This window comes from Pristiophorus japonicus, chromosome 1, assembly GCF_044704955.1.
Source record: "Pristiophorus japonicus isolate sPriJap1 chromosome 1, sPriJap1.hap1, whole genome shotgun sequence".
Classification (NCBI taxonomy): Eukaryota; Metazoa; Chordata; class Chondrichthyes; family Pristiophoridae; genus Pristiophorus; species Pristiophorus japonicus.
This window is the reverse complement of record NC_091977.1, coordinates 153,389,082-153,401,405: the sequence shown is the minus strand read 5'-3', so window position 1 is coordinate 153,401,405 and position 12,324 is coordinate 153,389,082. Positions and strand designations below refer to the sequence as shown.

The 12,324-nt window shown below is 45.8% G+C and overlaps 1 protein-coding gene across 3 annotated transcripts in view; it reads left to right on the top strand.

Moving 5' to 3' along the window:
* man2a1 (mannosidase, alpha, class 2A, member 1) overlaps positions 1–12,324 on the top strand; it is a 340,299-nt gene that overhangs the window by 84,346 nt on the left and 243,629 nt on the right. For all 3 annotated transcript variants that reach the window (XM_070884021.1, XM_070884015.1, XM_070884009.1), the window contains exons 5-6: positions 2,378–2,505; positions 10,823–10,996. In XM_070884021.1, the coding sequence (XP_070740122.1) occupies positions 2,378–2,505; positions 10,823–10,996 (302 nt within the window). The remainder of the gene's footprint in view (positions 1–2,377; positions 2,506–10,822; positions 10,997–12,324) is intronic.

The window sequence follows — 12,324 nt, the reverse complement described above, 5'->3', positions numbered from 1 at the left end:
GCATAAGTGAGTTGCACCCATAACAACTCGGAATTTTAAACGTAAGTGAGTTGGACCCACAACCACTTTTCACTAAAATATCTGTGATCCTTTCTGCTGGTTCAAACACCCATATGCCGTAACAGTCACCACCCAAAAAGCTGGCAAAGGCCCCAGGTTTGTGCCTGTTGTTCTGGGATGTTCATCACATTGCACCGAGACACTTGGATGCACACTCACCCGTGGTCACAGGAATCCAGCATTTATTACTTGTACCTGCAGTGACCAGCAGTCAGTTGAAGCCTGATCCAGATCTGTTTATCCTGCTGCTGCTACAGTTACTTTAAATTTAATTTAATTTAGTCTAATTTCAGTCAATTGAGCTGCCCTGGTGCAAAGGACCTGTGATCAGCAGTCAATTGAAGCCACACATGCTTGTGTTGTGCTCTCCTGCTGTGTTCAGTTAATTAACAGTCAATTAAAAAGTAAGACTAAGAGCATCAAAAATCAGTCAATTGAAGAATTGCTCATTTTCTGGCAATCCCACGCGTGTTGGTGATGCTGGAGAATGCTGTGTGCCAGTCACTGATTCATAGGAGATTTTATGTTTGGGATTATCCTAATGAGTTTGTACAGAAACTTGAGTGTAACTTCACCTCTGCAAAACCGGTGCAATGTCCAGTGCATTCTGGATACATTTTCCGATTGCATCCCATGCGCAAACTTGACGTCCAAATTTAAACTTTAAAACTAACTTCAAAATGAATTTATCTGAGGAGATAAAAAGAAAGACGTGCATGAATCATTGTGGAACAGATCCAACATGGAGTCAGAACTCTGAGAGAAAGACTACACATTTGTACCTTATCTGCATACAGACTCAATGTTCTAGTTTACCAGGCTGTCACGTTAATGGAAAAATCCTATTAAAAGTGTCACCGAGCAGGCATCACTAGATGTAATACAGGTTGAGCGTCCGAAATCCGGAGTTCCAAAATTTGGAATGTTTCGGAATCCGGACTCCAGCCCCGCCCCCCGGCCTCCCCTCGGCGCCCCGGCCCTCAGCGGCCCAACTTCGCCTGCCGCGACTTCACCGGCCCTTGGTGGCCCGAACTCGCCCCGGCTCCACCCCTCTCCCGCTTACCTCGATGGGCTGAACTCGCCCCCTTACCTTGACTGCCCGACCTCACCTACCTCGGCCCAGGCAAAGATGTTCCAAAATGTGGAAATACCGGGAATCCAGAACGGCCTCGGTCCTGAGATTTCCGGATTTCAGACGCTCAGCCGCACAGTTGGCTGTGCAAACAATTCACAATGCAATCTCCATAAGGCGTATTGACTAGTGGCAGAAAATAAAGATTGTAATAATAAATAGATGATTGCCTGTATAAACAACATGTATGTCATCATACTTTTTTCTATAGTTGACTGTTGCACTGTTCTTATGTTCTTATGTCCAGGCTTTTTTATATCTGTGATAGCAGATGAAGTTGTGAATGGTAGATAGTAGATATATTTAATTCACTTATGTGATGTGGGCTTCACTTATCCTTTATTTATAGCGTTCATTGCTTTCGTGTGTGCTGTTAAATATATCATTACTATTTCATCTACAGTGATTTTTAATAAAATACTGAACCAATCACATTCTTTATTAAATATGCCTTAATCAAATGTAGATTATTAAATAAATTGCACCCTTACATTTATATCTAATTGTGTTTTAGATTGTTAGTGCATAAAACATTATTTAAAGCTCACTGCTATGTTTACAGTTTGCATAGACCTTTTATGTACAATTTGTTACCAACAAGACTGAAGAAACATTGTTGAAATTCTAGTTCAGAAGTTCTTAATACTTTTAAAAGAACAGGCCTAGCTGTTTACAGTGTGCTCCATGTGGGGTATTCCACAATAGATTTTTTTTGGTTTTTTAAAGGCCTTGGAGCTACGCGACTCATTCATCTAGTAGTGTGGCTTATCAGAGTCCATCTATTCCCTATCGGTGATTTCTGAATTGCCGAGCAAAGAGGGAAAAGATCAACTTTTTAAAAACATAGAACAAAATTCTAATGCGCATTATTTTTCTCTAAAATGGGGAAGTATTTTCAGTAAAAGATACTCCCCTAGACTCTCCATGTTCTTTAAATGCATTGGATTACAGAATATAATTAACAGGTAATTCAAGGAAGGATTACTTTTGTCTTCATAATTAAACAGTTTTAGAAGTAAAATCAAATTATACGCACTCCCTGTTTTTTTAAATATCTTTTGGTAAATATTTCTTAATTCCGAATCTAGTTGTTTCCTAAACCATGGCTGTTGAAGTAACACTGAATTTTCATGATTTGTCATCTAGCTATGAAATTCTAAAACGTTTTGTTTGTTTTCTTTCCAGGCTTTATGAACTGGGTCAGTTTGAAATAACAACAGGAGGCTGGGTCATGACTGATGAGGCTAGTACACATTATTATGCAATGATTGACCAGCTGCTTGAAGGACATCAGTGGCTTGAGAGAAATCTGGGTGAGAATTGCTCGCACATTTTTCTAACATCTTAATTTTCTTTCTTTTTCTTTCCCTTCAGCTCTTAATCTTCTCATCCTCTTTCACCGTTCAGGACTACAATTACAATCTATCCCAGAGCTTGATTACCTGCTTTGTATAAATTGGCCATTGATCCTGTGCTTCTGTAGGTATGATCCAAGTGTCAGCTGCATTGTTCAACCAGCAATGAACTCACAATCAGTATAGTTATAAAATGATCTCCTTCATTAGTGATTTTTTAAATTAAAAGGGCAACTGAAGAGAGAAGCAGAGTTCATGGGCCCAAGTTCTAGGCGCAGCCCCGACCTGGACGCCCGTTTTTCGTGCCAGAAAGTGCGCCTAAAAAAAACTTAGATTCTCCGGCTCCCTGCTGGTCCTCTGGAGCCAGGAGCAGCGCAGCACGAGCTGTAGGGGGCGGAGCTAGGTCACTGCACTGAAAACAGTGACGGAACCTCTGCACATGCACGCTACAGTGGGTGCGCATGTGCAGTAGCATAAGGCGCCCAAAACTGTGTGGGAGGGGCCCGAAGCACGCAGCCCCTAGCCCTGGCCGAATGGCCTCACTGGGGCTGCGTGCATCAGGCTGCCTCCCACGCCCAGCTCCTGCTTCCTCCCGACCCGACTCGACTCCCGCTCCCCCCCCTCCCCTGCCCCCGGACCGGACCCGACCCTGACACCGCCCGACTCCCGCTTCCGCCCCCGGACCGGACCGGACCCCCCGGACTGGACCGGACCCGCGCTCTCCCCCCCCCCCCACCCGACCTGACCTCCCTCTCCCGTCCTCGCCCCCGACCCGACCTCCCTCTGGCCCCCCACCCCACCTCCTGAACTGAACCGACCTGACCCGACCCGTGCTCCCGACCGCCAGCCCCCCCCCCCCCCGGACCCGACCTCCCTCCGCCCCTCCCCGACCCGACCCGCGCTCAAGACCCCGGACCCGACCCGACCCAATGCCACCTACCTGTAAATCTGGTGCTGAGGACGGGCCCTGCCCGTTCAGCCTCCCTCCCCCTTCTCCTTTCCCCCCCCTCTCCTTTTCCTCCCCCTCTCCTTTTTCTCCCCCCTCTCCTTTCCCCCCCCTCTCCTTCCCCCCCCCTCTCCTTTCCCCCCCCTCTCCTTTCCCCCCCCCCTCCTTTCCCCCCCCCTCTCCTTTCCCCCCCCTCTCCTTTCCCCCCCCCTCTCCTTCCCCCCCCCCCTCTCCTTCCCCCCCCTCCTTTCCCCCCCTCTCCTTTCCCCCCCTCTCCTTTTCCCCCCCTTTCCTTTCCCCCCCTCTCCTTTCCCCCCCTCTCCTTTCCCCCCCCTCTCCTTTCCCCCCCTCTCCTTTCCCCCCCTCTCCTTTCCCCCCCTCTCCTTTCCCCCCCTCTCCTTTCCCCCCCCTCTCCTTCCCCCCCCCCTCTCCTTTCCCCCCCCTCTCCTTTTCCCCCCCTCTCCTTTCCCCCCCTCTCCTTTTCCCCCCCTCTCCTTTTCCCCCCCTCTCCTTTTTCCCCCCTCTCCTTTTTCCCCCTCTCCTTTTCCCCCGCTCTCCTTTTCCCCCCCTCTCCTTTCCCCCCCCCTCTCCTTTCCCCCCCCTCTCCTTTCCCCCCCCTCTCCTTTCCCCCCCCTCTCCTTTCCCCCCCCTCTCCTTTTCCCCCCCTCTCCTTTTCCCCCCCTCTCCTTTTCCCCCCTCTCCTTTTCCCCCCCTCTCCTTCCCCCCCCTCTCCTTTCCCCCCCCTCTCCTTTCCCCCCCCTCTCCTTTCCCCCCCTCTCCTTTCCCCCCCCTCTCCTTTCCCCCCCCTCTCCTTTCCCCCCCCTCTCCTTTCCCCCCCCTCTCCTTTCCCCCCCCTCTCCTTTCCCCCCCCTCTCCTTTCCCCCCCCTCTCCTTTCCCCCCCCTCTCCTTTCCCCCCCCTCTCCTTTCCCCCCCCTCTCCTTTCCCCCCCCTCTCCTTTCCCCCCCCTCTCCTTTCCCCCCCCTCTCCTTTCCCCCCCCTCTCCTTCCCCCCTCTCTCCTCCCCTTCCCCTTCTCCTCCTCCCCCCCCTTCTGTCCCCCCCTCCTCTCCTCCCTCCCTCCCCTCCCCCTGCCCCACCCCTCTCTCCCTCTACCCCCCTCCTCCCCCTCCCCTCGCTGTCAGAAACACAGAAACTGACAGACAAAGAGTGAGAGACACACACAGACAGACAGAGAGATAGAGACACACGGGGCGGGGGGGGGGGGAGGGGCATCCCAGCACGCTGTTGGAGGGCTCCCGGTGCTGCAGTCGGTAAGTAGAAAATGTTTTATTTATTGATTTAACATTTTTTTTATTTCTTACTAATTTTTTTTGATTTTATTGATTGATTTATTGATGTTTTTATCATTTATTATTAATGATGGCTCTTTATTTGTAAAACTGAAGTGTTTAATGTTTGTAAACTTCCCTTTAAACCCCCCCCCCCTCCCCCATTCCCTCCGCCTGATTGCCTGATTTTCTAAAGTGTAGACAAGGTTTTTTCGAGCGTACAAAAATCTTCACTGACTCCATTCTAAGTTAGTTTGGAGTAAGTTTTCACTGCCGAAACTTTGAAAACAGGCGTAAGTGGCCGGACACGCCCCCTTTTGAAAAAATAATTCTGTTCCAAAGTGAAACTGTTCTAACTGACGAGAACTGGAGCAAACTAAATGCTGAGAATTTGAATTTCTAAGATACTCCGTTCTACACCAGTTGCTCAAAAAATCAGGAGCAACTCAGGCCGAAACTTGGGCCCGATGTTTCAAGTTGTTGAGCTTTCATCAGAACCCACAATATTTTATCAGTTCTGATAAAGGCCATAAACCTGAAACATTAACTCTCATTCTCTCTCCACAGATGCTACTTGACCTGCTGAGTGTTTCCAGCATTTTGACTTAATATGTCTGGGATGAATTGATTTGACTCTCATTTATTTCTGCTTGAGGTAGACTGTGAGCTGCAACTTCCGCAAATCTGCTCATCTAGTTTAATACGCATCTTGCATGTCTGTGGCTTTCCTAAACTTGTGTAAATTAATTTGTTTTAATTCATTTCCACTAACAAAAAAGATTAAAAACCCTGAAATGTGACATGATGAATAGTAAAATTACTCATTCTCCCCCCATGTCCCCTCCCACCACCCCCCCCGCAAGACTTTGACTATAAAAATTCTGTCAAACATTGCAATAAAGGAAATTAATTTAATGTTTGGAACTGGAGGAAATACTCGTGCAAAGTGCTTGTCTGTCAGAACTTTTGAGTAAAACTGAAGTAGGTATTTTAGTATTTGTATGTTGTCCTTTTTCTACAAAGGCAAGGACACATTTTTGAAGAAAATACAACTACCTGAAGTCAATTTTAAAACGCACTTTTTATTTTATAAAAATTATAACACAGAAATTTTGTATGCTGGAAACCTGCTGACCTGCTCCTGTTACACTGTCGCTGCTTAATTCTTGACCGTAGTTTTGTGTCATCGGAGGCACTGTGCAGAGGCCAAGCACTTTCTCACAAGAGAGAAAGGGATGCACCGAGTCAGCCTAACCTCAGCGGTGGGAAAATTATTGGAAAAAATCCTGAAGGACAGGATAAATCTTCACTTAGAAAGACACGAATTAATCAAGGACAGGCAGCACGGATTTGTTAAGGGAAGGTTGTGTCTGACTAACTTGATTGAATTTTTCGAGGAGGTAACCAGGAGGTTTGAAGAAGTCAAAGCGTATGATGTAGTGTATATGGATTTTAGAAAAGCTTTTGATAAGGCCTCACATGGCAGACTGGTCACAAAAGTAAAAACCCATGGAATCCAGGGCAAAGTGGCAAGTTGAATCCAAAATTGGCTCAGAGGCAGGAAGCAAAGGTTAAAGGTGATGGGTGTTTTTGCGACTGGAAGGATGTTTCCATTGGGGTTCTGAAGGGCTCAGTACTAAGTCCCTTGCTTTTTGTGATGTACATCAATGATCTAGACTTGAATATAGGGGGTATGATTAAGAAGTTTGCAGATGAGCGTAAAATCAGAAACGAGTGTACTATGCTTAAACAAAGGGGACTACAGTGGGATGAGGGCAGACTGGAAACACAGACTAAACGGTGGCACAATTGAGGAACAGTGGAGGACTTTTAAGGAGCTCTTTCATAGTGCGCAACAAAAATATATTCCAGTGAAAAAGAAGGGCGGTAAGAGAAGGGATAACCAGCCGTGGATAACCAAGCAAATAAAGGAGAGTATCAAATCAAAGAAAAATGCGTATAAGGTGGCCAAGGTTAGTGGGAAACTAGAGGATTGGGAAAATTTTAAACAACAGCAAAGAATGACTAAAAAAGCAATAAAGAAAGGAAAGATAGATTTCGAAGCTAAACTTGCGCAAAACATGAAAACAGATAGTAAAAGCTTTTACAGATATATAAAACGGAAAAGAGTGACTAAAGTAAATGTTGGTCCCTTAGAAGATGAGAAGGGGGATTTAATAATGGGGAATGTGGAAATGGCTGAGACCTTAAACAATTATTTTGCTTCGGTCTTCACAGTGGAAGACACAAAAACCATGCCAAAAATTGCTGGTCACGGGAATGTGGGAAGGGAGGACCTTGAGACAATCACTATCACTAGGAGAGTAGTGCTGGACAGGCTAATGGGACTCAAGGTAGACAAGTCCTCTGGTCCTGATGAAATGCATCCCAGGGTATTAAAAGAGATGGCGGAAGTTATAGCAGATGGATTCGTTATAATCTACCAAAATTCTCTGGACTCTGGGGAGGTACCAGCGGATTGGAAAGCAGCTAATGTAACGCCTCTGTTTACAAAAAGGGGGCAGACAAAAGGCAGGTAACTATAGGCCGGTTAGTTTAACATCTGTAGTGGGGAAAATGCTTGAAACTATCATTAAGGAAGAAATAACGGGACATCTAGATAGGAATAGTGCAATCAAGCAGACTGCAGCACGGATTCATGAAGGGGAAATCATGTTTAACTAATTTACTAGAATTCTTTGAGGATATAACGAGCATGGTGGATAGAGGTGTGCCGATGGATGTGATGTATTTAGATTTCCAAAAGGTATTCGATAAGGTGCCACACAAAAGGTTACTGCAGAAGATAAAGGTACGTGGAGTCAGAGGAAATGTATTAGCATGGATAAAGAATTGGCTGGCGAACAGAAAGCAGAGAGTCGGGATAAATGGAAATCGGTGGTTAGTGGTGTGCCACAGGGATCGGTGCTGGGACCACAACTGTTTACAATATACATAGATGACCTGGAAGAGGGGACAGAGTGTAGTGTAACAAAATTTGCAGATGACACAAAGATTAGTGGGAAAGCGGGTTGTGTAGAGGACACAGAGAGGCTGCAAAGAGATTTGGATAGGTTAAACGAATGGGCTAAGGTTTGGCAGATGGAATACAATGTCGGAAAGTGTGAGGTCATCCACCCTGGGGAAAAAACAGTAAAAGGGAATATTATTTGAATGGGGAGAAATTACAACATGTTGCGGTGCAGAGGGACCTGGGGGTCCTTGTGCATGAATCCCAAAAAGTTAGTTTGCAGGTGCAGCAGGTAATCAGGAAGGCAAATGGAATGTTGGCCTTCATTGCGAGAGGGATGAGTACAAAAGCAGGGAGGTCCTGCTGCAACTGTACAGGGTATCGGTGAGGCCGCACCTGGAGTACTGCGTGCAGTTTTGGTCACCTTACTTAAGGAAGGATATACTGGCTTTGGAGGGGGTACAGAGACGATTCACTAGGCTGATTCCGGAGATGAGGTGGTTACCTTATGATGATAAATTGAGTAGACTGGGTCTTTACTCGTTGGAGTTCAGAAGGATGAGGGGTGATCTTATAGAAACATTTAAAATCATGAAAGGGATAGACAAGATCAAGGCAGAGAGGTTGTTTCCACTGGTCGGGGAGACTAGAACTAGGGGGCACAGCCTCAAAATACGGGGGAGCCAATTTAAAACCGAGTTGAGAAGGAATTTCTTCTCCCAGAGGGTTGTGAATCTGTGGAATTCTCTGCCCAAGGAAGCAGTTGAGGCTAGCTCATTAAATGTATTCAAGTCACAGATAGATTTTTAACCAATAAGGGAATTAAGGGTTACGGGGAGAGGGCGGGTAAGTGGAGCTGAGTCCACGGCCAGATCAGCCATGATCTTATTGAATGGCGGAGCAGGCTCGGGGGGCTAGATGGCCTACTCCTGTTCCTAATTCTTATGTTCTTATGATACTAAAATTGGCTGTGTGGTTGATAATGAAGAAGAAAGCTGTGGACTGCAAGAAGATATCAATCAACTGGTCAGGTAGGCAGAACAGTGGCAAATGAGGAACAAAGGGGAATGCATGTCTACAGATCCCTGAAAGTAGCAGGCCAGGTACTTAAGGTGGTTAAGAAGGCATATGGAATGCTTGCCTTTATAAGTCGAGGCATAGAATACAAGAGCAGGAGGGTTATGCTTGAACTCTATAAAACACTGGTTAGGCCACAGCAGGAGCACTGCATGCAGTTCTGATCACCGCATTACAGGGAGAAAGTGATTGCCTGGAGAGGGTACAGAGGAGATTTACGGGAATGTTGCCAGGAGTGGAGAATCTAAGCTACGAGGACAGATTAGATAGGCTGGATTTGTTTTCATTGGAACAGAGGAGGCTGAGGTGTACAAAATTATGAGGGGCCTAGATATAGTGGATAGAAAGAGCCTATTTCTCTTAGCAGAGGGGTCAACAACCAGGGGGCATAAATTTAAAGTAATTGGTCGAAGGTTTAGAGGGGATTTGAAGGCAAATTTCTTCACGCAGAGGGATGTGGGGGTCTGGAACTCACAGCTTGTAAGGATGGTAGAGACAGAAACTCTCACCACATTTAAAAAGTACTTGGATGTGCACCTGAAGTGTCGTAACCTGCAGGGTTATGGACCTAGAGCTGGAAAGTGGGATTCGGCTGGATAACCTCTTGTTGGCCAGCATGGACACAATGGGCTGAAATGTCCTCCTTCCATGCTGTAAACCTCTATGATTCTATGGGCTAGAATTTGCCCAAAGCTTGCCAGCACCTGATTGCCACCCAAAAAACCGCTAAGGCTGGGAAGATTATCGCCGGCGAAAACTTCCCGAAAATTTTTTTTTAAATCCGCCCAAAGAAAAATATGGGCCTTGTACCCCCGATCTGGGCGAAAAAGTGCAATTTCAACTAGATTGGGCGGTGCCTTAAGAAAATGGGCGATAAATTAAAAAATCTATAAAAATTTACCCCGAGGCTGCGGGTTGGGCCTAATATGAGAAAAAGAATAAAAATAATTTATTAAAAAATCAAAAAAACATTCCCAACACACTTTTAAATTAAATCATCCCAACAGATTTTGAAAATAAATAGTAAAAAATCACTCACTTACCTTTTTCTTGCAGACCAACTTACCGACCGCCCAGCTCCGCTGATCGTCCTGGGCGGTTTAATTTTTTTTTCCATACTTACCTACGGGTCCCTGCTCAGCCAAAAATCACGCCAGGGCGATCTGTGGACGATGCACGCCGGCAGTCTGCTCCCCAGCGGGACTTCGAAACAGCCGGCGTGTTTCAGTTGGCGAATTTTTCGCCGACCCGGTTCTCGCCCAAAACAGCCAATACCGCCGAGAAACTGGGCAGTGAACCAGTACAAATTCTCGCCCTTTGATTCTATGAAGGCGAATAACACCAGGCTGCATTTATCTGATTCAGATCAGCAGCAGCAGATTTCCCAGAAGCAGGTTTCCTCCTCATACTTTTGCAGGTGGTGTATGACAGAAAAACGATGGAAGGTAATGACATCAGAGAAGGGAAAAAGATAAAGCCTACATTTCCTTTTGTGAAAAGAAAACCTCTGGGGGAGAGGAAAGGCATAAAAGAGGCATCCTTTCATAAGGTTTAGGAAAATAGATAATTTTTAGAATAAAAATGAGAGCTGTGTTTTTTTCAAACTTGATGGGACATAGAAATTTAATACCTGACCCAACTGCGTATCCCATTATAATTTTGGCTTGGTTGTCTGTTTTAAGAAATGTTTCAGTTCATATTAAGTGATATGTCACTTTTGGGGGACAGTTCACTGACCCTTACGATGAGGTAGGTTTGTACATGTTTTTTTTAATTTTATTCATTCCCAGATGTAAGCATGTCTTTACAGACTTTGAAATACAAATACAATTAGTTGCTTTGTACAGCTCGACTTGAAAAAATAGCTTTTTGTGGTATTTGTTTCTGAGTGTTGAAATATGTTTTTGTTATTCTGTATGAAAACCATCTATTCCCCCTCCCTTGGACTGCCTGTTTAATAATTTATATAATGTATTTTTGCTTACTGTAACAGGAGTAAAACCTAGGTCAGCATGGGCTATTGATCCATTTGGGCACACATCTACTATGGCATATCTGTTAAAACAAACTGGTATTTCAAATATGCTAATTCAAAGAGTCCACTATTCTGTGAAGAAACACTTTGCTACTCAAAGGAGCTTCGAATTCTTTTGGCGGCAGAATTGGGGTAAGTGAAATTAGTATAATGTATCTAATGGCACAATAACTGGTTTTAAACATTGAGGTTACAGTTCTTAAATTTCTAATAGCTACTGTACTAGTGCAAATTTAAACACCAATTATTTTGGTGCTGAAATCATAGCTTGCATTGTGCCTCATCATTTACTGTGTTGGGTAGAGGGCTGAATAGGTGCAAGGACCCACTGTTCAATGCCACCGGAGAGCGACATGTAAATTTCAAATATTAATGTGACAGTCATGGAATTCAATCTCCAAAGTAAAAATTCCAGAAAATATTGGCCTGGAATCAGCGGTCGTGATGATGGCGAACTGGCAGCATTCGCCGTCATTCGCCTTTGAAAACTGACAGCAACTTTGCGATTCATTGGAAATCCCGAAGTTGTGGTCAGTCATGGACAGCTGCAAAACAGGCTGTGTTGCGGGCCTCTGCCCCACAGAGCCAGCAATCTGTGTAATCAGCCAAATCATTGTAACTGACTACAACTTCGGCTCTTTCACAGTAAGTACGCTGTTAAATTCCCCACTAAAAGTTAAACCCAAAGATATTGAGGCCAAAAATTGCCCCCTTTTTTTTTTAAGGCCATACCGACTGGGGGGCAAGCGGTGGGGCCAACCCATCCGTAATTGCTCCCGGGTCGGGGACAGTGGAAATGGGTTTCTGTCGCGCCCCATGTTTCCACCCCGCCCGGCGCTCCGACCCGTTGTTGGCCACGTGGTGATCCCTTCCTGCCCGGCGGCGACCCCTTTTCCGTGTCGCGGGGGAAATCGCCCTGCAGGAGCGCAGCTGCCGCTGGTTGGTGCCACTGACAGCTTCAGAAGATGGGAAGCTGCCAGTGGCTGGGTGTTGCGGCCGCCCTTAAAGGGACAGGCGCACCGCCACGGCCACCATTTTGTTTTAATTGGAGTCGGCCCGACAATGGCGGGCGCTGCTTCGGCCGGGCCGCTAACAGGAAAACTAATTTTAATTTTGTGCAGTTTGAATTTTGTCTACTTCAATAAAAATTAAAGTTTGTCCATCTTTATCTCAAGTTTGCCTTTTCTCCTTGTGAGAGCCCGATACATATTTTACTCTCTAACTATTTTGAAAAGGTAGAATTTTAAGAGCTTACTCACTTCCTTGTTCACAGTCTGTGAGAATTCTGCCTTTTGATTGGCTGCTTCAACTGCCTGTTGCCATCACAGCAGTTCGCACAAGGGAATCTCCGCTAACTTCCATTGATTTGAAGATTGGAAAATCTGAAGTTCTCGACACAGGGATTGTGAGATCCTTTCACGAAGCGTATTTCAGGGCCAGCAGCAAAGTGAAGTGAACAC